At 40.5% G+C, this 26,064-nt stretch overlaps 2 protein-coding genes across 2 annotated transcripts in view; both read right to left on the reverse strand.

The window, feature by feature from the left end:
* LOC112432436 (protein NLRC3) overlaps window positions 1-26,064 on the reverse strand; it is a 3,307,575-nt gene that overhangs the window by 1,308,163 nt on the left and 1,973,348 nt on the right. The window contains exon 44 of the mRNA XM_076881152.1: window positions 1,936-2,115. Coding sequence (XP_076737267.1) covers window positions 1,936-2,115 — 180 coding nt within the window. The remainder of the gene's footprint in view (window positions 1-1,935; window positions 2,116-26,064) is intronic.
* LOC143415758 (NLR family CARD domain-containing protein 3-like) lies at window positions 14,414-24,978 on the reverse strand. Its single transcript, XM_076881181.1, has 2 exons — window positions 24,619-24,978; window positions 14,414-16,271 (listed from the first exon to the last, which is right to left on the reverse strand). The coding sequence occupies exons 1-2, from the start codon at window positions 24,890-24,892 to the stop codon at window positions 14,500-14,502; spliced, it is 2,046 nt and encodes a 681-aa protein (XP_076737296.1). The 5' UTR covers window positions 24,893-24,978; the 3' UTR covers window positions 14,414-14,499.

Below are 26,064 nucleotides of genomic sequence, written 5' to 3' on the forward strand. Positions count from 1 at the left end.
GATAAATGATCAGAGTTAGAATATTTCTGACTGTCTGCTGTGTGCCGTGACCTTTGACCTGCTAAAGACAGTCAGCTGTGGATTATTCATTGTTGTGTCTGATACTTAGAACTGTGAGGAAGAAGCTACACAGTTAATCAGGGTCCCCTCTCTCTGAATCAGGAAAGGTGGGCAGGCCGCGTGTGGGCCGCGGGCCATACGTTGAGCATCACTGTTTGAAATGTGAACATTGTTCTGCTGCAGTCAATGGACTAAACCAGAGAAGAAGAAAACAGACTTTACCATGAAGATCCTCAGTGTGGATCAGTATAATATCAGCCTGATGTCTGCAGTTTAGTGTCAGCACAACTTTCACATCATATTCATCTCAGCACAACTAAAACATGCTGACTGACCTCAGAGTTTCAAGTTTACATCCTGGACTCTCCAGGAAACCACACAGATGCTTCACTCCTGGATCCTGCAGCTTGTTGTTGTTGGTCGAAAACCAGGAGTAGTCATTACTCAGGTCCAGCTCTCTCAGATGGGAGGGGTTGGACTTCAGTGCTGCTGCCAGATAATCACAGCTGATCTCTGACAAACCACAGCTCTTCAATCTGTATAAAGAATGAAAGATGTAAGTTTATTAGACAAAGTGCTTGAAATCATTCAGTGTTTCATCATCTGTTCAGAGCTTAAGAAGGTTCAGAATGTAGAAGTTTAGAAAATGGAAACTCCAAACAGCTGAAGCCAACAGGAAGCAGCTTCAAACAAACACAACAAGAGAAAAAACTCTGAATGTTTCACATTAAAGTCGCACATTTCTAACAAGAGTGTTTTAAAGACAGCGTCACTGATGATCATCTTCTGCCCAGTAAAACTTTGGTTTTCCACATGTGAGTGTTAATGATGCACAAAGACTGTGAGTGCAAAGAGGGAGCGAGGAGGATGACAGAGAGATGGTACAGGAGCATCAAGAACCCGGCGAGGAAATGAGCAGAAGGACTTTGGAGCCTGTTGGATTGAAGCTTTCACAGAGACGTGTTTGACTGGACACCACCAGGACAGACTTTTAATCCCAGGATTTGGATGAGCTTTCTGTCTTTATGGTCACAAATGATGCTGTAACTCTGTGACTGCGCTGGAACTGTCAGCAGTGTGGTTACGTCCTTTTGACCTGAGTTTCCACAGCTCTTATAACAGCAGTGTACATTCAGACTGAGACACGCTTCAGCCTGTATGGACCTGTTTCTGTAGCTGCCACCATCATACTACATGTTTGTACATCAGCTTATCAAATCCTGTCTGCTGTCTTCATTTATTACTCTTCACCTGCTTCACTGTCACTGTGTGGGCGGAGCTGCCTGAGCCCCACCCACACAGACACAGCTCCTCTCTGGAGCTAAACTTCTGCTTCATCTCCGCCTCTTTTCTTCATCCTCCACCTCTCTTTTCTCTTCTTCGGTGTTCTGCAGCCACGGAGCCTCACAGCTGTTAGCACGCCCATACCTGAGCAGCTAGCATTACCCAGCATGCCGTGCAGCAGTGTCAGTTTGTAAATGTGCAAGAATTCCTGCTCCAAACTGTTTCACAGAGTGCTGTGTGCCGTGACCTTTGACCTGCTAAAGACAGTCAGCTGTGGATTATTCATTGTTGTGTCTGATACTTAGAAGTGTGAGGAAGAAGCTACACAGTTAATCAGGGTCCCCTCTCTCTGAATCAGGAAAGGTGGGCAGGCCGCGTGTGGGCCGCGGGCCATACGTTGAGTATCACTGTTTGAAATGTGAACATTGTTCTGCTGCAGTCAATGGACTAAACCAGAGAAGAAGAAAACAGACTTTACCATGAAGATCCTCAGTGTGGATCAGTATAATATCAGCCTGATGTCTGCAGTTTAGTGTCAGCACAACTTTCACATCATATTCATCTCAGCACAACTAAAACATGCTGACTGACCTCAGAGTTTCAAATCGACATCGTGGATTCTCCAGGAAACCACACAGATGCTTCACTCCTGGATCCTGCAGGTTGCTGTAGGTTCCACTCAGGTCCACCTCTGTGGGATACGAGGGGTTGGACTTCAGTGCTGCTGCCAGATATTCAAGGCCAATATCTGACAAACCACAGCTCTCCAATCTGTATAAAGAATGAAAGATGTAAGTTTATTAGACAAAGTGCTTGAAATCATTCAGTGTTTCATCATCTGTTCAGAGCTGAAGAAGGTTCAGAATGTAGAAGTTTAGAAAATGGAAACTCCAAACAGCTGAAGCCAACAGGAAGCAGCTTCAAACAAACACAACAAGAGAAAAAACTCTGAATGTTTCACATTAAAGTCGAACATTTCTAACAAGAGTATCTTAAAGACAGCGTCACTGATGATCATCTTCTGCCCAGGAAAACTTTGGTTTTCCTCATGTGAGTGTTAATGATGCACAAAGACTGTGAGTGCAAAGAGGGAGCGAGGAGGATGACAGAGAGATGGTACAGGAGCATCAAGAACATTAAAGTCTGGCGATTAAATGCCTCACTCCTAAATGACTGGCAGTTTTGTGAGTTCATACATACTGAACTAAATACTTACTTGGAGTTGAACACAACTCCGAAAATATCGCCTTTAACCCTCTGGGATTGCACCAAGACATACATTAGAGGTCGCATAATATAATTTGTAAGTGCCAGGAAGAAAAGAAAAGAGGCTAGGCAGTGTGAATTGGAGGCCAAAATAAAACACCTAGAGCAACAACACAAAAAAGCACAGACAGCCAATTTGCTTTCCGATCTTAAAATGTTACGTAGTGAGCTTAATAGTTTAATGAACGAGAAAATTGAGGGCAATTTAAGATTCATTAAACAAAAGTACTATGAACAGGGTAGTAGGGCTAGTAGATTGCTGGCAATAAGACTCAGGAAACAGCAAACTTGTAATATGGTCCAAAAGTTGAAGTCAGATCAAACCCTAATTACTAAACCAAATCAAATTGCAAGTTGTTTTGCCAATTTTTTCGAGTCATTATATAAAAATTCAGATACATGTAAAGATAACAATACACTATCTGATTTCTTAGAAAAGATCAATTTAAAAACACTGTCAGAGTCTGTAGCAAAGGAGTTAGATGAACAAGAAATTTTACAGGTGATTTCAAACCTTAAAACTAAAAACAGTCCTGGCCCTGATGGTTTTATTAACGAATTCTATAAAAAAACTTAAGGACAAAGTCGCACCCTTATTACTGAAAGCTTACCACTGCGCTCTGGAGACTGGGACTATGGCGTCGTCCTGGAACGATGCTACAATTGTCGTAATCCATAAAGAGGGCAAGGACCCCACAAACTGTCAATCATACAGGCCAATCTCATTACTTAATACTGATTTGCGCATTCTCACCACGATTTTAGCCAAAAGAGTTAGTAAAATTATTACACAGGTTATAAATCCAGATCAAACGGGGTTCATTGCAGGAAGGCACCATGGGGACAATGTTCGTAGATTGTTGAACTTAATGTCCTTGTACAAGACCAAACAAGAAGAAACAATGATTCTGTCTCTTGATGCGCAAAAAGCATTGGACAGGGTTTCCTGGCAGTACTTGGGCCATACACTTGAAAGATTCAAATTTGGGCCAAACTTAATTAAGTGGATACAGATTCTTTATTCCAACCCAATGGCGGCTGTACGGGTAAATGGAACAATATCAGCCAGATTTCCACTGGAACGTGGGTGTAGACAAGGATGCTCACTGTCGCCCCTGCTGTTCGATATAAGTATTGAGCCTCTGGCGCAGTTGATTAAAGCCCATCAAAGCCCTCCTCAACAACAAGAAGAGGGCTTTCAGAGGGGGCAATAAAGAGGAGGTGAGGAAGGTCCAGGTGTTACTAAAGGACAAGATCAGAGAGGCTAAGGACAATTACAGAAGTAAGCTGGAGTGGAAACTCCAGCAGAACAGCATGAGAGAGGTGTGGAGGGGCATGAAGACCATCACTGGATTCAGGCCAACCAACAGCAGGGGAGCTGAGGGAGGTGAGAATAGAGCCAACGAGTTGAATCAGTTTTTCTGTTTTTTTGGGGGGGGGTTTTGCCTGTCCCGTTTGGCTCTTTTGCATCAGAATTGTTGTCTAAAGGCAAAGAAAGATGCCCAACGGATTTACTTTACCAAATTGACCATCCCAGCCTTGCCGTAATGGTCCATTTGATTCACCTTTTATTGTTTATTTTATTTTCACTTGCTGAATACGGGACAGACTTGACTGGGGGAAAGAAGGGGAGAAAGAAAGAGGGAAAGAGAAACAGCTGAGAAGAGGGACGGGGGAGAAGGGCAAAAAACAAAAACCAACAGAATGGGCAGAAAAAAAAATGCATATATCAATCACCTGGATCACCTGTTGAGAAAGAAAAAAGAGAACAAGCAGAAGAAAACAAGAGTAATAGAATAAACAACATCACAATGATATATGGGAATATGACAGTAAATACTAAATATTAAACATTATTGTGCAGCACATAAGATCAGCAGAACACAGTGTGCTTTGAGGTAGGAGCCAAAAAGGGTGTAGTTTGTGGGTGTGATCACCCGTGTGTACACCTGTGAGCATGGACGCGCTTGTTTTTAAAAGGTTCCTTCATGTAATGATCTGCTAGAGGGTGTGGGGGGGGGCCACAGCCCCGTCCTCCAGGGCATGAAGCAGGTATGGAGGAGATCAAAACTCCAGACATCCAGAGGCCACCAGAACACAAGAGACCAAGGAAGACCAACAGAGGGGCAGCCGCGCCACTGTCCCAGAAAGAGCTGAGGAGAGTCCCAGATGAGGGCTCACCCAGCAGCCGCGGAGCAGAAGCCAGGGGGAGTTGCAGTGACGCGCCCGTGAGCTCCGCCGGCAGCCAGCTGTGCCTGAGTGACCGAGCCCCAGGCCGAGAGGTCGGGGGCACCCCACCTCCGAAGTGGCCCGAGCGAGCCCCAAGCTCCAGGCCCCGATAAGCGGCCGCCAAAGAGTGAGCCGGTGTGTACCTTGACGCCCACCCCCGGACACAAAGAACCACCAACGCGAATCTGTTTTTCAATAGATTCGACACCACAGTGTCTGCTCACACCCCCACAACCTCACCTGTAGTCAGTCTGGAATCCAGAGCCACACCACTGCGCCAGCCTCTCTCTTCACATGGCGCTGTTGCCTCCTGTGAGATTCCTGACACCTCTCCCCCACCCATCACCTTCACTCAATACCAGGTTGAGATGCAAATGAGGAGACTTCACTCAGGCAAGTCTGCTGGACCAGACGGAGTGAGTCCCCTCGTCCTCAAGACCTGTGCCCCCCAGCTGTGTGGAGTCTTTCATAAACTGTTTATGCTGAGTCTGAGTCTGCAGAGGGTCCCAGTGATGTGGAAGACATCATGCCTCGTCCCTGTACCAAAGACGCCACGTCCCAGTGGCCCCCAGGATTACAGGCCCGTGGCACTGACCTCCCACATCATGAAGACCCTGGAAAGGCTCATCCTGGACCAGCTGCGACCCATAGTAAGACCACATCTGGATCCCCTTCAGTTCGCTTATCAGCCTCGTCTCGGAACTGAGGACGCCATCATCTACCTGCTCAATCGTATCTACACCCATCTGGACCAGCCGGCGAGCACTGTGAGGGTCATGTTTTTTGACTTTTCTAGTGCTTTCAATACCATCAGGCCGACCCTCCTGGGCGATAAGTTAGCAGCAATGCAGGTGGATGCTTCTCTGGTGTCCTGGATTGTTGATTACCTGACAGGAAGACCACAATATATATACATATATATATATATATATATATATATGTATATATATATATATATGTATATGTATTAGGGGTGCAACGATATTCGTATCGATATTGAACCGTTCGATACAGTGCTTTCGGTTCGGTACACATATGTATCGAACAATACAAAATTTGTAATTTATTTTATCAACTTTCTTTCTGACGATGCTGTCTGCGTTGAGCGCTCAGTGAATCTGCGTTTGACTACTCCGCCTAGGCTGCACTTGTCGAGCGCAGATCCACTGAGCGCTCAACACAGACAGCATAGTCAGAAGGAAGAGCGCAGGGCAAGCTAGCGAGACAGAAGTTAAGCTCTCCTTGCAACATGGCAAATTGAACCTCCCCCACCCTCATTCAGATCTGGCGTTTGGAATTATTTTGGTTTTCATGTGACGTATGACCCTGAAGGTAAGTGCGTCATGGAGCTAGTGTGTTAGCGCAGTTAGCTCGTTAACGTGTTGGCCGTCTAGCCCGATGCACGGGGCGATCAGGGGTAGCTCGTTAAAGGAGATTTGCCGTGTTGTGGCGTTAAGGTCATTTCAACGAGATTAACCTGAAAGCACTAGTGGGAACACAACGAATATGACTGCACATTTACTCCGACATCATCCTAGTGCAAAGACAAGTGGAAGCAGACAAAAACAACAAGCACGCATGCTACAAACTTTACCAGAGTCATTTAGACAGCCGTTAGCACATGATTCTCCTTATGGGGACCTGATATGTTTAATATGCTGCTGAGAATATAGCCCAGAAGAAGCGTATAGTATAGCTTTTATTTTGGAAAGAGACATTTCTCTGTAATAAACTCTCTTTTCCAAAGATGAGTGATTCCTCAGTCAGATACAGGGCTCGCAATATCGCTAGCCCGACGTCCTGAGGCTAGCGATTTTTTCAGTCGGGCTACCAAAATCTATCTCTGCCCTGCCCGTCGGGCTATTGTAGGAAGGAAAATATATGTCAATGCTTTTGCATTCTTTCGGAAATGTAGCTGGGTAATTATGTCATTGGCATTGTTTTTTGCTTTCACTTTGCAATCGCGCGAACTGTGTGGAGAGAGCGACAGCACTGATTGGTGAGTGGTGATAATTTGTGCACCAATTCCTCTGACATCGTCTTATTAATCGTTAGCTTACTATGCAAACATGACAAGTGAAATCTCCCGCAGCTTAAACATGTGAGAGGTTGATCGCGCAGAGAATCGCTGAGTGTTATGTGAGTGCGTGTGTAAAAGCAGCAGGATATATATTTTAGTTCTGCTGAGCCAAATAAGACAGGTCAGGGTGAAGAAGTGACAGCCAAAGAAAAGCTTACCACAAAACGGAGAAGTTATGACAAATCAGACTATAAGGCAAAAAGAAAGTGCAGCTTTATGGTTTCATGGACAAAATAATTTCTGTGGCTGCAATATGACGAGCTATATACAGTGGGGCAAAAAAGTATTTAGTCAGCCACCGATTGTGCAAGTTCCCCCACTTAAAATGATGACAGAGGTCAGTAATTTGCACCAGAGGTACACTTCAACTGTGAGAGACAGAATGTGAAAAAAAAATCCATGAATCCACATGATAGGATTTGTAAAGAATTTATTCGTAAATCAAGGTGGAAAATAAGTATTTGGTCAATAACAAAAATATAACTCAATACTTTGTAACATAACCTTTGTTGGCAATAACAGAGGTCAAACGTTTACTATAGGTCTTTACCAGGTTTGCACACACAGTAGCTGGTATTTTGGCCCATTCCTCCATGCAGATCTTCTCGAGAGCAGTGATGTTTTGGGGCTGTCGCCGAGCAACACAGACTTTCAACTCCCGCCACAGATTTTCTATGGGGTTGAGGTCTGGAGACTGGCTAGGCCACTCCAGGACTTTCAAATGCTTCTTACGGAGCCACTCCTTTGTTGCCCAGGCGGTGTGTTTTGGATCATTGTCATGTTGGAAGACCCAGCCTCGTTTCATCTTCAAAGTTCTCACTGATGGAAGGAGGTTTTGGCTCAAAATCTCACGATACATGGCCCCATTCATTCTGTCCTTAACACGGATCAGTCGTCCTGTCCCCTTGGCAGAAAAACAGCCCCATAGCATGATGTTTCCACCCCCATGCTTCACAGTAGGTATGGTGTTCTTGGGATGCAACTCAGTATTCTTCTTCCTCCAAACACGACGAGTTGAGTTTATACCAAAAAGTTCTACTTTGGTTTCATCTGACCACATGACATTCTCCCAATCCTCTGCTGTATCATCCATGTGCTCTCTGGCAAACTTCAGACGGGCCTGGACATGCACTGGCTTCAGCAGCGGAACACGTCTGACACTGCGGGATTTGATTCCCTGCCGTTGTAGTGTGTTACTGATGGTGACCTTTGTTACTTTGGTCCCAGCTTTCTGCAGGTCATTCACCAGGTCCCCCCGTGTGGTTCTGGGATCTTTGCTCACCGTTCTCATGATCATTTTGACCCCACGGGATGAGATCTTGCGTGGAGCCCCAGATCGAGGGAGATTATCAGTGGTCTTGTATGTCTTCCATTTTCTGATGATTGTTCCCACAGTTGATTTTTTCACACCAAGCTGCTTGCCTATTGTAGATTCACTCTTCCCAGTCTGGTGCAGGTCTACAATACTTTTCCTGGTGTCCTTCGAAAGCTCTTTGGTCTTGGCCATGGCAGAGTTTGGAGTCTGACTGTTTGAGGCTGTGGACAGGTGTCTTTTATACAGATGATGAGTTCAAACAGGTGCCATTCATACAGGTAACGAGTGGGGGACAGAAAAGCTTCTTACAGAAGACGTTACAGGTCTGTGAGAGCCAGAGATTTTCCTTGTTTGAGGTGACCAAATACTTATTTTCCACCCTAATTTACGAATAAATTCTTTACAAATCCTACCATGTGAATTCATGGATTTTTTTTTCACATTCTGTCTCTCACAGTTGAAGTGTATCTCTGGTGCAAATTACTGACCTCTGTCATCATTTTAAGTGGGGGAACTTGCACAATCGGTGGCTGACTAAATACTTTTTTGCCCCACTGTAACCAGGGCTGCACATAAGTGGTCCCCAGGTGCGCATTCGCTGTCAAAATAAAAAACACGCACAAGGGTTAGGGTTAAATTTAAAAACTGTACTTTTGAGTTAAAATATATATTTATAATTTTAATAAATGACAAATTAAAAAGGCATGAACATTTCTTTTTGTATCGAAAAAATATCGAACCGTGACACCAAAGTATCGAACCGAACCGAACCGTGAATTTTGTGTATCGTTGCACCCCTAATATGTATATATTGTACTATTCTTAGTTAGCATATTGTCTGTCTTGTCTTAATGTTGGTTTATGTTGGTTTATAATGGAGCACTGTAACAAAAAAATAATTTCCCCCAGGGATCAATAAAGTATTCTGATTCTGATTAGAGATGAATCAGAATCAGAATCAGAAAGGGTTTTATTGCCAAATGTTGAGCAGGTTTACAACATTAGGAAATTGCTGCGGTGCTTCAGTGCAAACATACTGTCATAAATTACGCTAAAATAGACATTAAAATAAAAATAAGAATAAGAATTAAAAGTGCTAAGTAGATAGATATATACATGAGTGCAGGTGGTGATCAGAACATGAAATTCAGGGCCTTTCAATTAATGGAGAACAGCATAAATTGTCCATCTATGCAGACGATGTACTTTTATACATTTCAAATCCTGCAGTCAGTTTACCTCATTTAAAAGAAATTATTAGTACATACGTTTACCTCTCTGGTTACACAGTTAATATTGACAAAACATTGGCAATGGATATAGGAGGAAACATTTCACTAACATTCAAGGAGCGATGTGGCTTTAAATGGCCAAACGAAGGTATCAAGTATTTAGGAATTCAAATTCCTCACTCATTATCAGACTTGTTTAAAGTAAATTATGAAGTTATAGTTGCAAAAATAAAAAAAGATTTAGAGAGATGGACAGTCCTGCCTCTGTCTTTCTTGGGTCGGATCGAGAGTATACGTATGAATGTATTGCCAAGACTTCTAGACCTTTTTCAAATGCTGCCTATTAACATTCCCAACTCTACATTTGATAATTTAGATAAACTTTTTTCCAAATTTATATGGCAAAGCAAACGCCCAAGGATCAAGTTCCAAAGATTAAAACTGTCAAACCTGCAGGGGGGATTGGCTGTTCCAAACCTGAAATATTATTTCTGGGCAGCTCAGATGAGACCCGTGACTGTATGGGTGCGGGATTTGTCTGAAACTCAGTGGCTAAACATTGAGAAGACAATGTGCGAAAGATCATTGGAATCCCTGCTTTGTTCTAACATTTCAATTAAAAATGTGCATATGGGGGAACGGACGAGGGTCACACTAAAGATTTGGCGTAGAATCAAACAATCATTTGGTCTTCCAAAAGAAATTTCAATGTTATCAAGGCTCTCCTCCCTGCAGGGTTTTTCTCCTATTGTGGAAGACTCTGGCTTCAGAGCATGGTCACATAGCGGGCTTCATCAACTTTGTCATGTTGTGAGGAATGGGCACCTGAGCTCATTTGAACAGTTGAGGTCAGTTTCGGCTTCCTTCTTCTGACTTTTTTAGATTTCTGCAGCTAAGAAGCTTTTTGACAAAACATAAAGAATGGAGGCAAGTTTTGGAGCCCTCACCCATTGAGGAAATATTTCTAAAAACATTTCAAAGTAATTCCTCCCCAAAATTAATCAGTCATTTTTATAACGCATTTATGAGTTTCAATACAAATGCAACTTTGGATATTAAGGCAAGGTGGGAAGCTGAGACTGGCACTCAAATCTCAGAGGACACCTGGGAAGAGGTGTTCGGTGAAGCCCATCTGGTGACTAATTCTGGGCTGTGGAGAGAATTTAAATGGAAGGTGGCCATGAGATATTTTAGAACCCCAGAGATAATTGCCAAAATGAAGCCTACAAATCCTGACACCTGCTGGCGAAATTGTGGTACTTCTTTAGGAACCCACTCACATATATTCTGGTCATGCCCAAAAATCTGCTCACTTTGGAATGACATATTTAAAGTTCTCAGTACAGTTTTCCAACAATACAAAGACCAACAGTTAGCCATTTTAGGAGTCTTACCAAAGGGTTTTGCGGGAAACAATAAAACGTATCTCTTAAGAATCTTACAGCAGCACTAAAGTGTATCACTATTAAATGGCTGAATCTTGACCCACCTTCATATAATATGTGGATTGATAAAGCAAGATAAATTTACCAGATGGAGGAAATAACATCTGCTCTGCGGATTCAGAGAGAATTGTTTACTGAGCGTTGGCGACCCATACATGCTTTACTGTTTCAATAATTTAGCATAGGTCTCTTTCGTTTTGTTCATTTATGGCTAAGTTTGTCACATGTTATTTAATATTACATAAAGTTTTTGTTTTCTTTTTGTTTTTGTTGTTGTCTGTTTGTTTGTTTGCTTGCTTGGGTTTTGTTTTGCTTCCCAGTTTTGTTTTGTGCTTCCTAATTGCAGTTCTTATTTTAACCTACATTTCTGCATTGCTGTTCCTGTAACTGTCCTACTTGTGAACACTGACAAGTACAAGTTGCAATGTTGTAAATTATAATAAAAATTTAGTTAAAAAAAAAAAAGAACATTAAAGTCGTACATTTCTCATAAAAACAGGACAAAGACTTGAAAAAGTCGTGTTTTTCCTTCCAGGAACCACATGGCTTCACTTTTAAAGGTGAAGTGTGACAGAAATGGACATATTTGAAGTCCAACACCTTTTTCCAGTCACATTATTAAAGCAGAAAAACTACAAGCTCATTTTCATTCCAACAAGTCATCTTCTGACCTGGACTAACAACACTGGTCTCTATGTGCAGCTGGCTGTGAGACCAGTGCTCAGGGAGCGTCTACAAAGTGCAACACTGAAAGAACATCACACACTCATTTGCTTCCAGCACTTTCACACAAACATCTACTGTCATTATTGTCACCAAACTCTGTGGATCCTTTATTGCAAATTCAAATGGGATCAAATGGTCAGACAAAAGAGGGTTATGAGGAAATATGATGAAATGTTGTGTATTAGCAGCAAGTTATTGAATCTTTTTCCTCAGAAACCAAACAAAATGATTGACAAACATGTTTTTACAAACTCAGTGTTGGACTTGGATCAGCAGGATAAGCTGATGTTTAAAGGCATTTGAGTCTCGCTGTATGAGAGTCCAGTTCTTACTCAATATTTATGGATGATGTTCTTTCAGTGTTGCACTTTGTAGACGCTCCCTGAGCCTCACAGCCAGCTGCACATGGACCAGCTGACATTACCCAGCATTAGAGGCGGCTGTAAAAAATTCATGTTCCCATTTGAATGGTTTTAATTTGAATAAAACGATGTTGATTCATTCAATCCTGAATCGATGTTTCATATAAATGTATTTTGCCAGAATCTCAGGTTAAAGCTCACAAACTATTTCAACAAGCAGCAAACAGCTAAAACAGTAAATGAGAGCAGCTAAACACACAAAGATGGAAACACAGAGCGTGGATCGTTCACTCGACGGCACGTACACGGACACGCCGTCGGGGCTGAAAGTGGACAGCTCACAGATCCTGAAGCTGCAGGTTTCATCTGTCTCCAACCAAAACTGAGTGAAGCAGCAGCAAAAGAAGATCCAAACTCTGCTTCACGTTTGATCAATATGCTCATGAATTCTCTCTGACTTTGGCTGTTCCTGCCTGCACAGCTCTCTCTCTCTCAGTGTACTCCAAGAACAGCTTCAAACATCTGTTTCTGCATCATTCACTGTTTATTAGCCACCAGTCTGCTGTTGTGTTCAGTGCTGTCGGCCTCTGACAGTAAAGCCTCATTTCTGCTGTTCCATGGAAACTTTTTAAAATGATGACAGATTACAAACTCTCAGCTGTGTCTGTAATCAAACCTCTGTAACTTTGCTTCACTTCAGCAGCATCAGCTCATGTTCACATGTTGATTCATGGTTTTCATGGTTGATTTACCTCATTTTTTCAAAAATGACCTCTGACAGGAAAGTCTCATTTCTGCTGCTCAACACTGAAGAAATGTAAACTTTTCAAAATGATGACAAATTGGAAAACACCTAAACCCAGGAGATGTAACCCTTCTCTCTGGGGCGGAGGCAAGCGGACCACCTCTTTGATTAGAGCTGTGTCTCTAATCAAAGCAGAGATGGAACGATGCCACTTTTTTTTTAATATCTTGCTGCATTTTGTATAAGTTCATACTCAAGTTTAAAAAATCTAAACACTAAAGCTGTTCTGTTATACCTGTCTGCAAAAACACACTGCAGCCAAAACATTAGACAATACTGATCTTTGTATTTAAACTTTTTTCAGAACTTTAAATCTAAGTATTTAAAGTAATATTCAAAAGTCATTTAAATCAGTTTGATGCAGACTTCAAAAACTCTGGTTGTGAATAAAAGAAGTGCAACATCAGCACAAAATAATGTTTCTATTGAACAACTAACACAAACAGGTTGTAGAATGGAGCCTTTTATACTCACAGCTGAACAGAAACAACATCCAGAGTGGAAAACAGTGCAAATAACTGCAAACAGGCTTCATGACACTCATGTTTGATCAGATTCACTCCCTGCTCTCACACACCAACTCCAGACCTGCATTCATCTTTTCCCTCTGAACCCCCCAAACATACAAACCCTGAGCCACCACCATTGCCCTTTCACTGACTGCCCCACTCCACCATTTGACCCTTAGAACTGAAGACGCTTCTCTCATAAGAGGTGAAACATCTTCAAGGAAACTTAAAGAAGTCCAGACGCTTTTCTTTCCAAGCTCCTTAGACTACGATGACCTGGATGTCTGAGAACCTTCACAGACTGATTTTACAAGAACAACTTGTGTCAAAAATCCCTGGCAGTGCCTCTCTGTCACACACACAAATCACTACAGTTACAAATTTAATAACTTAAAAAGTAAAAAGACCACTTTTGAGCCGTGTCTTTTTGGCCATAACGAATACCAAAAGAACCGAAATTTAATAACATTAAAACCAAACAATAAATGAGCAAAGTAGTGCATGATAAATATAGATGACAAATACAAAGTGCAATATAGAAACACTGGGTAAAAAGAAATGAACAATTAAAAAGGAGGATAAAAGATGTGAGCAGTAGTTAAACAGTAGAAATAAATATATAATAAACAAACAAAAATAGATAATAAATGAAAGCCAGGTCAGAAAGGTGAGTTTGGCTTTAAAAGCATGAAAACACACTGCTGTCTTCAGGAAGGCTGCTCCAGTAACAGAAAGTCATCTACATGTGGGTTTAGTTCTGACTTTAGGGACAAGTAAAAAAAACAAAATAAAATAAAAACATCTGTCCAGACAACCTGACAGTCAAAAATATAAACTCAGGAACTTAAAAGGAAAATTGTGCGGACTTTGAACGTCCGCATCAAGATAAACTTACAGATTTAAGAGTCAAAAAGTGTCAAAACGTCTGTATCCTTACCTGAGAGTTTCAAGTTTACAGTCAGGACTCTTTAGTCCAACACACAGCAAATCCAATCCTGAATCCTGCAGGTAGTTCCAGCTCAGGTCCAGCTCTCTCAGATGATTGGATGGGGAGCTGAGAATTTCAGACAAAGCTTCAAAGCTTCTTTCTGAGAGTGCACAACGACTCAGCCTGAGGAAGAATAACAATGGAGACATATTCTTTTATTCATCTAGCATTATTAAACATATTTGTTCATAGATTCACTTACAGCACTTTCTTGGATGCTTTGACCACTGGCAGCAGCTTCAACAATGCCTTCTCTGAACGGGAGTATTTCTTCAGGTCGAACTCATCCAGATCTGATGACAGTAAGATGAAGACCAGAGCCGACCACTGAGCAGGAGACAGTTGATCTGTGGAGAGACGTCCTGATCTCAGGGACTGTTGGATCTCCTCCACTAGAGAACGATCATCCAGTTCATTCAGACAGTGGAACAGGTTGATGCTTTTCTCTGCAGACAGTTTCCCACTGAGCTTCTTCTTGATGTAGTGAACTGTTTCCTGATTGGTCTGTGAGCTACTTCCTGTCTGTGTCAGCATGCATAGGAGATCCTGATTGGTCTGCAGTGAAAGACCCAGGAGGAAGCGGAGGAACAAGTCCAGGTGGCCATTTGGACTCTCTAAGGCTTTGTCCACAGCACTCTGGTAGAAGTCTTTTACAGTAAGTGTTTTCTGGAAGATTTTAAAGAGAGGAGATTGCTTCTTAAGCAGGTTGACTCCAGAGTTGATGAAGGTCAGATAGACATGAAGAGCAGCAAAGAACTCCTGAATGCTCAGATGGATGAAACAGTAAACAACGTTGTTGAACATGTGGCACTCATCAGCTTTAAAGATCTGTGTGAACACTCCTGAGTACACTGAGGCTGCTCTGATATCGATGCCACACTCTGTCAGGTCTGATTCATAGAAGATCAGGTTTCCTTTCTGCAGCTGATCAAAGGCCAGTTTTCCCAGAGACTCAATGATCTTCCTGCATGACTCTGTCTCAGCTCCTCCATCATACTTGATGTCCTTCGTTTTTAGGTGAAATAGCACAAGGCGTAGGTAGAGCTCTGTGAGAGTCTTAGGCAGATCTTCGCTCTCTTTGTTCTTCATGACAAACTCCAGAACTGTAGCAGTGATCCAGCAGAAGACTGGGATGTGGCACATGATGTGGAGGCTTCGTGATGTCTTGATGTGGGAGATGATGCTGCTGGCCTGCTCCTCATCTCTGAATCTCTTCCTGAAGTACTCCTCCTTCTGTGGGTCAGTGAACCCTCTGACCTCTGTCACCACGCCAACACAGTCTGGGATCTGATTGGCTGCTGCAGGTCGTGTGGTTATCCAGAGGCGAGCAGAGGGAAGCAGTTTCCCCCTGATGAGGTTTATCAGCAGCACATCCACTGAGGTGGACTTTCTAGGGTCAGTCAGGATTGTAGTTTTGTGGAAGTCCAGAGGAGGTCGACACTCATCCAGACCATCAAAGATGAACACAACCTGGAAGTCTTCAAAGATGTAGATTCCTGCTTCTTTGGTTTCAGTGAAGAAGTGATGAACAAGTTCCACCAAGCTGAACTTTTCCTCTTTCAGCAGATTCAGCTCTCTGAAAGTGAATGGAAACATGAACTGGATGTCCTGGTTGGCTTTGTCTTCAGCCCAGTCCAGAGTGAACTTCTGTGTTAGGACTGTTTTCCCAATGCCAGCCACTCCCATTGTCAGCACTGTTCTGATTGGTTTATCTCTTCCAGGTGGGAGTTTAAAGATGTCTTCTTGTCTGATGGTTGTTTCTGGTCTGTCTGGTTTCCTGGATGCTGTTTCAATCTGTCTGACCTCATGTTCATCATTGACCTCTGCAGTCCCTCCCCCTGTGATGTAGAGCTCTGTGTAGATCTGACTCAGGAGGGTCGGGTTTTCTGTTGTAGAAATCCCCTCGAGCACACACTGGAACTTCTGCTTCAGGTCTGACTTGAGTTTGAGCTGACACTCAGTGAGAATCTCTGCATGAATAAACAGCAAATGACACAAATGAGAAAACTGCATTCTGGTTACTGTGGTTATGTGTTCAGTTCACTGGACTCTTGGTGTCATGATCCGAGTGAGTCTGAGTAACTTTCCACAGCATCAGCTCTCCTCCCCTGGGTGGAGCCCTCCTCACTCCTCCCTGCTCCTCACCTGTTGCCAATTACTCCGGCAGTATCTATGAGCAGCACTCACAATGAACCTTCTCCAGATTGTCTGCTTACCACAGTCAGTTCTCTGCCTCACATTTTGTCTTGTGCTCCTCAGCTTGTTTCGCATAACCCTCTTTTCCTGTTCCCTAGTCGGCACCTGGATACATCTTCCAACTCTCGCCATAAGTCACGCCTCAGGATTCTGCCCTGCCACTGCTGGGAAAACTCCCTCTTGCAAACTGCCATCCTCACCTGCCTGCCTCCCTGTGCACCCACATCTCACTCTGTACCCAGATTTAATTCATCTCCTCCTCCAGCTGATCTCCACCTGCAGCCACGTAACACCTCTTAGTTTTTAAATCTTGGACTCATTCACTACACTGTGGACCACTCTGATTATTATCTCCTTTGTTCCAGTGATCCTGGATAGTTTCTATTCGCCCGATTCTGCCCCTGTTGTTCCTTTGACCTGCCTCAGCTTATGTTCTGGCCTCAGCTCTGCACTTCTCATAATACCTCGCTTGCTGTTGAATTTAGCCGTGATTCAGCTTTCTCCGTCAAGAAATCTAGTAAAATACATTTCTGTTAAAAGTCACTCAGCCTCCGTTTTTTGGTTCTGTGCTTGACTCCATTCCTTTTCATGAGCCATTGAGCCCTGACACTTGGGTTATAACTAGACTTGTAGTCAAGACCGCCTAATCCGAGACCAAGACAAGACCAAGACCAGAGGGTATCGAGACCAAGACCAAGTTGAGACGAGACCAAGACCGAGACTGAGACGAGACCAAGACCAAGACCGAGACAAAAAAAGTCTTTAAACTGCAGCCAGATGCTATTCTATATACATATGCAGGACACCTTAAACTAGTTTTTTAATTAAGCAACAAGGCAGAACAAAGTCGGGCCTGTATCAAGACACAGGGACTAAACCCCAATTCAACCAGACCCAGAACTGATCTGGAATTAAAACAGGACTACAACAGTAACCAAGACAGAACCAGAATCAGAACTAGATGATAGTAACACTAAAAAATCATCATAGACCTGCACTACACTTATTTTTTAATTCTACCAAAGTACAATATTTAGATTGAGAAAAGTTTATATAATTATGTAGCCTTGTTGTGCAAACAAGCCTGCATAACGTAATAAATATAGAATTTGAAAAGTAACAAATGGTATCTAAAAAGAAACACTAGGTACTAGATACATGTTCTGATGAGTTTTGGCAAACAACCATTTGACTAACATGTGTCTCACCTGCTCTTGTTCATCTCTGTTCTGTCCTCATTCTCTCTCTCCCTCTCTGCTCCTCTCTCTCTCCCTCTTTGTGCTGACAATCAAGCCAAACACCAACATCATCAACTATACAGTTGAAACCACATATTTATGTACTCTTCAGATAAAAACACAAACACTTTTTAATTGTAACATCAAATCAGACTAAATGTTTATTTTTTTAGATTGATAAATATAAAAAACATATTTGTTAACTTTAAGAGTAAAGAGAGAAACTATCTGTATTTCTTAATTGCAAATGGCACCAAATTGTATTCAAATTGAGCCACACTTATGGAGCTCCACAGTTCTTTTTCTGGTGTTTTGGTTGATATCTCTTGATTTTCCCATGTCACAGAAACAGGCTCTGTGTTTTGCCTTATATGCATCCACAGCTGTGCCACAAACTTACTCACATGGACTCTACAAACCTATCAGAAGCTTCTTCAGCTCAGAATCGAATCGTCTGGAGTTTCTTATTAATTAACAATAAACTTAGTGTACATGTACTCCTAAATTTGATGAAAGTGATTAAAATAGACAGCTCCCTCTTTTTATTCTGACATTTAACTAATTCAAAAGATATTTCAACATTTATTTATCTAAAACAAAAGTTTACTCTAAATTGATGTTTAACAGTAAAAAAAAGTTTTTATGTTTTCTCCATAAAGTGTATGTAAATATCTGGTTTCAAATAACCTCCTGTGTACACATGAATATCTGCTCTTTGGATTGGTTTGATTAAAATGGGACCAGCAGCAGGTTTAAGGTTGTACATTAAGATTGTGTACATCAGTACACAATTGAAACCGATTTAGAGAGTTTGTTTAGCCGTGGAGGGTAACAACTGAAAATATGAAATGTAAATCTCTAAAGAAACAGCATTGTTGCTGTTCGGCTTTTCATTTCGCCATTTGTTGATTCACTCGAAGAGCAAGTAACGCAACCAAGTGATCAGTTTGATATCAATCTTTTGTGATACACCGTCATATTTACATTATTAGTTCAGTACGAATGATTTGCTTTGGTACCTGGTCAAACTTAAGCTGTCCTCTGTCTGCAGCAAACTCGCAGCCAGCAGCTTCTCCCCCCTGGCTCACATGGGTGCTGTGCTCAGTCGCCTAGTGCCTGAGCTCGGATCATACCAAAATTAGGGGGAATTTACGACGGTGCGCTCTGTGCTTCGTGTGTTGTTTTTGTTTTATACAGTTGTCAGTCAGGCATCTAACTAAAAAATTACACTCCAAAAGACCCCATGCTTCTGAAAAAATGACCCGGGCTTAAGCCCAGTAAGCCACCCCCCCGCTCCGCTGATGGTTGACTCCAAATCTCCCGAACACTATGTCGATTTGAGAACGCAAGACCGAAACAGCAAAAGTCCGTCGAGACCAAGACGAGACCAAGACCACGTAAAAGTGGTCTCGAGACCGGTCTCGAGACATCCAACTCTAGTTATAACTGAGGGCAAGTTTTATAGAGACACATTCGATTTAATTATGTTTATTTATACAGCACCAAATCAATACTAGCAACATTTCACATATTACATAAACAACACTATGGAGCCAGTAATGAATAAATATGTAGAATAAATGAAAGAATTTCAAGTATAAAAGTTTTTTTTAATTCCTCCAAATAACAACAACAGTCACCCCAATGTGCTTTATATTGTAAGATAAAGAACCTACAATAATACAACAGAAAAAAACCCAACTATCTTTTTGGGGCCTGAAAACTGAAGGCTCTGCCTCCCATTCTACTTTTAAATACTCTGTGAACAACAAGTAGGCCTGCAGTGTGAGAGCGAAGTGCTCTAATAGGGGGATATGGTACTACACTGTAAAAACTGTGATTGGGGTTAATTAGAATCTAATAGGAGAGTAATAGTAATTATTACTCAGTAAAAACGTGTATGAGTAGTTTTAATCAAATCTAAGCAAAATTCAACAATTTTGAGATGTTCAGTTATTTAAATTTACACAGTTTTGTTTGGGGTAAATTCAGCAATGGTTTGTTGAGTAGATTTAAAAAAAATGTTTGAGTACTAAAAAAATTTAAGAAATCTAATAGATTTAACTGATGAAAGCATTTTCATTTTAATCATTGTACACTTCCGCCCATAATCCTTTGTGCCACGCTTCATGAGTGGACGTCTCCATTTTGTCAGAGGTAAGACTTCTTAATTTGTTCAAATATAAGACACGGTTTAAACAATAACGTATATCGGTTTTGAGTAAAGGTTTTAAACAGTATGATACGTCGAAATTTTATTAATAATCATCACTGTAATGATAGTATCGTATTTTTACACAAATGGCAGTTAGTGGACTGCTAGCACAAGGTCACTTTCCAAGCCTTCACGACTGTGTTACTGAACAGCTTTAACTAACCACATGTTTTACCGTATTAAAAAATATCAACGGTATATTCCGATGAGTTTTAACGTCTTTCATCCACGTTTAAAAGTTCATGAAAAGGTTTTGCGGTCAGTTGTGAGTGATTTTGTCAGCCACAGTCAGTTTTTCGAACTCCAGTTTCCAATAATGGCGGCCGCTACTAAGTTTTAAAATTACTCTTAGTAATCTTTCTGGGTCACAAAATAAACTTTTAACATATTTTCAGGCGCGAAAGTAGCTGTGTAAACATCAAATATCTGCTCGGTTTATCAAGATATCGCATGTTTGCAAAAGTGCTTCGACGTTTTCGGAGCATCTGCTACCCACCAGCTCGATAGCAAGCCGGGAGCTCGAGGGTTACTGAAGCCGCTGAGAACGGCACAACTCCCGGCACATCATTTTCAGATCACCGCGGGGTTTCGCTACTCAGTTTAAACGTAATATATAAGTCACTTAGACAACCTAAAAATGTTATTGTTTGGTTTTTTTCAGTGTTTTATTTGTTCGTGAGTAAATCGGTTTGGCTGAGATTAAAGTTATTAGATTAGATTAGATAAAATAAAACTTTATTAATCCCCCGGGTGGGTTCCTCCTTGGTTTTTACACAGCTGACTAAACGTCAAAAATGATAATGTTGCTTTCCTTTCAGGTAATGGAAGATCCCTCAACTTAAATTCACCTGATCAGCATGGGATTGAAGTTGCAGGCTATCATAGCCAAGGTATTTTCCACAGACATTTCAGCTTGGAATTTTATTTAAAGAATTTTTTTGTCAAATTTCATTTGCATGGTGCACAGCTCCACTAATTTGTTTGCATGTTTTTGTCAGTGCAAGAGGACGCCAGGACGTCACTGATATAATTAACAACACAATTATGGGTTTCATGTTTTAATTAATTGTATTTTAAATACATGTCTATTCTTAGTAAAAAAAACAAACAAAAAACAAACAAAAAAACACAAGTACAGGTATTGCTGGGTTTTTGTTTTGTCCCAAGAAGGAAAAACCCTTTCTGACGAACATAAACTAAATTAGATAAAAAAACTAAATGACTAAATTAATGTAATTTACTAAAACGACACATTTAAAGATTGAACCTGTCAAGCATGTTGACAATACCTTTGTGTTGACTGTCAGCACCCAGGCATGTGCATTAACATCAGCTAATTATCGCACATAATGCTCCATGTGATGATAATTTGATATTTAACTGTTTTTTTTAATACTGCCAATTCTCACAGTTTTGTCTTAATAAATGGTCACTTATCTGATGGTAATTTTTGGAATTCTTGCTCATTTTCAGTCACCAAGCAATCCTAGCAATAACATAACCAGAAATCTGGTTATTCAGTGCTTGATGGTGTACCTTGGGGAGTCCATTGATCAACTGATCAAAGAGTACAGTGTAAGTGTTGAAGTAGAAACATTATTCTGTTTTTGTTATTCATATGTGTTTGTCAAGTTTCAAATAATTTGAGGCATTATCATGTTTTATTTGTCATTCAGCTACAGGATGTGTCCAGGAAATATTTCATGTGTGCAACTACAGTCAGAAAACCCATGTGTTTGTTGTTTCAGGATGCTGATGAGGATGGTGTGTCACAAGATCTTTCTGAACAGAGGATGAAAATCTACAAAATCAAGGCTGTTGGATCTGAGGAGGATGACATTGGCATTGTGCTGGAGGGTGTGAGAGTTATGCCTGCTCTGGGCAATTTTCCAAGAGCATGCGCAATGCTGGTTGGATTGACATATGCAGTCGATCTTGCCTATCCCAAAGAGCTAAAATACACCTTGGAAGTATTCCAGAAACTTTTCCTTGAACTGGATTGTGCTAAGCTCTCACCAAAAGTGAACAGCCTCAAGAACAAGTTATTGGCTTAAACGAGGACTCTGAAAGAATGAAAGGGAAGTAAGCTCACTGAAAACCTTTGGTTTGTCTTTGTTAGATGCAGCTATCTTTTCAGTTTTTAAGTTAATTTCATCTTATTCATATCGTACCCAAATGACCTGCAATGTGTCAGGCTGTATTTGTGCTCTTCATTTTAATTTTGTTTTTTATTACCTACAAGTTTCTTAGGAATATTCTGTTTGAAAGGCAGCAAATTGGAGGAATCACTAGTGAAGCTTTTCTTTGTTTATAGTGTATGTTACTATAAAACATTGGTTTAAAACAACTTTAAAATTTAACAGAAGTGCAGTCCTGTAGCTGTAGAAATGTTACTTCCTCTTACATGTGTCTTAGATTTTCTCAGGTTAAACATCCAAATTGGGATAAAAGGTTGATTTACATTATTGATATTCCATGTACATGAGTGAAAAACCTTTGTTCTACAGTTATATTGAGTGATTCAATTTAACAAAAGATTGACAAACTAAAGTTTTTGTTTGTCAATCATAAATAAGTAACAGAGATAAAGGAAACGGTAAAGGATATTCAAATTTCAGGTTCATGTTGATATTACAGTCTAATCTAAAGATTAATTTCTTTTTTACAAAACTGGTTTACATTCATGCAGTTTATGTTGCTGTTGCTCTGTACACAAAGCTGTGTGATAAACTGTTTATGACACTAAAACAAATTTACAGCAGAGGAATGTATTTAGGAGATCAGGAGATTGTTGATGAGAATTCAGTGTATACGAGCAGAAAAATGTTATATTATAAATTACTGTGTTTTATTTTCCACAATAAAACAAATTACTGTTTTGATGTTTTCTTTGTGAAATTGATTCATTTTACTCAGAAAATAAGTAAAATTCATTTCATTTTCTCTTATTATTCAGTCATTATTTTTAAGGTTTATTTGGAAAATTATTGAATCCAATTTGAGTTTTACTGAAAAAACAAGAAGATTTCATTTCTTTGTAATGGATATTTTAGGAAGTTTTTACTAAACATTTGCCAGATAGTTAGTAAATTCAAAGTAATTTTTCTCAGAGACTTATTTCATATCAATTATTTTTTTTGGTAAAGTTGGGCAATTTCAACCTTCAGTTTGAGATTTTGACCCTAAATCCAACACATATTTACAGTTTAATTCTATTAATATCTACTTTTGTTTTCTATTTGAATTTAATTAACATTTTCTCTACATTTTACATAAATCTTTTGAAATTAAAATCTACTTAATTATTTCAAGTGTCACTTTGTTGCCATAACTTTTTTAAGTAACCTCTAGTCACAGTTTTTACAGTGTACAAGGTCATTAAGATAAGATGGGGCCTGATTATTTAAGACCTTGTATGTGAGGAGCAGGATTTTGAATTCTGGATTTAACAGGAAGCCAATGAAGGGAAGCCGATACAGGAGAAATCTGCTCTCTCTTTCTAGTCCCTGTCAGGACTCTTGCTGCAGCATTATGGATTAGCTGAAGGCTTTTCAGTGAGTTTTTTGGACATCCTGATAATAATGAATTACAGTCGTCCAGCCTGGAAGTAATAAATGCATGAACTAGTTTTTCAGTGTCACTCTGAGACAGGATATTTCTAACTTTAGAGATGTTGCACAAATGGAAGAAAGCAGTCTTACATGTTTGTTTAATATGTGCGTTGAAGGACATGTCCTGGTCAAAAATGACTCCAAGGTTCCTCACAGTGTTACTGGTGGCCAAGGTAATGCCATCCAGAGTAAGAATCTGGTTAGATACCATATTTCTAAGATTTTCAGGGCCGAGTACAATAACCTCAGTTTTATCTGAATTAAGAAGCAGAAAGTTAGTGGCCATCCAGGTCTTTATGTCTTTAAGACATTCCTGCAGTTTAATTGGTGTGTGTTATCTGGCTTCATGGACAGATGGAGCTGGGTGTCATCTGCATAGCAGTGTAAATGTATGCTATGTCTTCTAATGATGCTGCCTAAGGGAAGCTTGGTAATGGGAGCGTTGCCAGCAGAAGGCTGAAGTGGAATCTCCAAGAAAGCTGCAGAAGAAAAAGCATGAGCTGAAATGGTGGATTTCAGTCATATAAGGAGAACTGTGGCTTTCCTCCAACCTTTGACCAATCACCTTAGTGTCCTGTTTATAAACCATAATAAAAAGCATTTACTGTGTGGGCATTTTTTTGTTTGGGTCTCCAAACAGCAGAAAGAAATGGCAGCCATTTTTTTTAACTTTACCTTCAACTGGTAAATAGATTTAAGAGAAAGCACTTTGATCATATTTGTGACGTGTCCCAAACTGTTGTTGTCGCCTCATTTATGTTGATAAAACAGCTCTAAAACCAATCTGACAATATAAATCTGTAAAATGGGCAGAAAACCTGCTGCTGGTCCCATTTTAATCAAACCAACCCAAAGAGCAGATATTCATGTGTACACAGGAGGTTATTTGTGCAGATGCATAAAACACAAACTGTTGGCTTTCTGCAGTCTCTCACTCCTTAAAGTGTTGGCAAGTGTTTTGGATTTATTATTTATATGGATTTTAATGGCACCTGTGTAATGTTAACTAATGTTTTTATTGTTTATGTATTTTTTGTTTAGTCATTCCCTGACTTACCTGTGGGTTCTGGGATGGTTTTATTTAAATTCTCCAACAGATCATTCTTGTTTATCCTCCCCAAAAGATTTTTAGTGACTTCAAAAGTGTTGATAGAGTAGGTATCAAACATCAGATCTACTATGTCCGTCCTCTCTGCATTCTCCAGTTTACTCACTGGGATTGCTGGTAAACCTTCTACAGACCCATTCTTCAGATGCCACTTAAATTTTTCAAAGTCATCACGTCCCAAATCCTCCAAAGTCCCCAGAAGGATTTCTTTAGGTGTCGTCATCTTTTACCCTGTAAGGACCCGATAAACAAAGACTGTAACAACAGCTGGAGAGGTAATTGTCTGATTTATCAGAATTTAACTTGATTCTAACAGCAGTTCATCACAATAAATTTCTAAGGCTCAGAATGCAACAAAATTGCACATGAAGAAGCACATAGAGAAGTATCCAAGTAACACTTTGCTACAATATAAAACAAACTATTATAAATAAAGAAAATATATAAACTAAATATATACACTACCCGTCAAACGTTTTAGAACAGCCCAATTTTTCCAGTGTTTTTGTCACGGTTTGCGAGCCGTGTGTAAATTATCAAAGGACCCTTTATGCAGGCAGCTCAGATGCAAGTGAGTTTATTCATCACATGGTGATACAAACAGAAATGGCGAAGGTGAGCATGGAAACTAAGCAAAAACCTAAAAACTAATAGTACACGAATATGAAGAAGTACACGAAGGGAAGACGAAAACACAGAACACAAGGGGTGGGAGCAAAGCACCACAACACATCACTATATAGACAGTTACACAGAGGGAGACACAGAAGGCAACAACACAGGGCGGAACAAATGGACAGAGAAGACTAAACACAGAACAGAGTGCACAGAGAAACAAGGGGGGCAGGGAATCAAAACCTAGGAAGCATAGAATAACTCACAAACTAAACTGACATAACACAAAAATCACAAAGAACTGAAACCACTAGATCAGGAGACCCAGGACCCTGACAGATACGCAGACAAACCAGCAACTAACAGAGGCAAACACAAGGTTTAAATACACAGAGGGATAACGAGGGAATGAGACACAGAAGGAGGACACAGCTGGGAGTGATTGACAAGACGAGACAGAGGAAACGCAAACTAAACACACTGACATGAGACACGGACCTTCACAACAAAGCAGGAAATACAAAGACTGAACTTAGAGGTACAATAAAACACAGAACCAAAACGTAAGAATAAACAAAGATACATCATGAAATCAAAGATTAACAATACAAAACAGAAAACACTGAGTCACAGACCCAGGATCGTGACAGTTTTATTGAAAATATCCTTTTTATTTCTCATTGCACTCTGAAATGAAAGCATAGTACAAATAAGCAGTTGGAGTTAAAAATAAATCATGAAACACATTTATAGACCAAAGTTTATTCTAAACGTTTGACT

The sequence above is a fragment of the Maylandia zebra genome, unplaced genomic scaffold (assembly GCF_041146795.1).
Source record: "Maylandia zebra isolate NMK-2024a unplaced genomic scaffold, Mzebra_GT3a scaffold03, whole genome shotgun sequence".
NCBI lineage: Eukaryota > Metazoa > Chordata > Actinopteri > Cichliformes > Cichlidae > Maylandia > Maylandia zebra.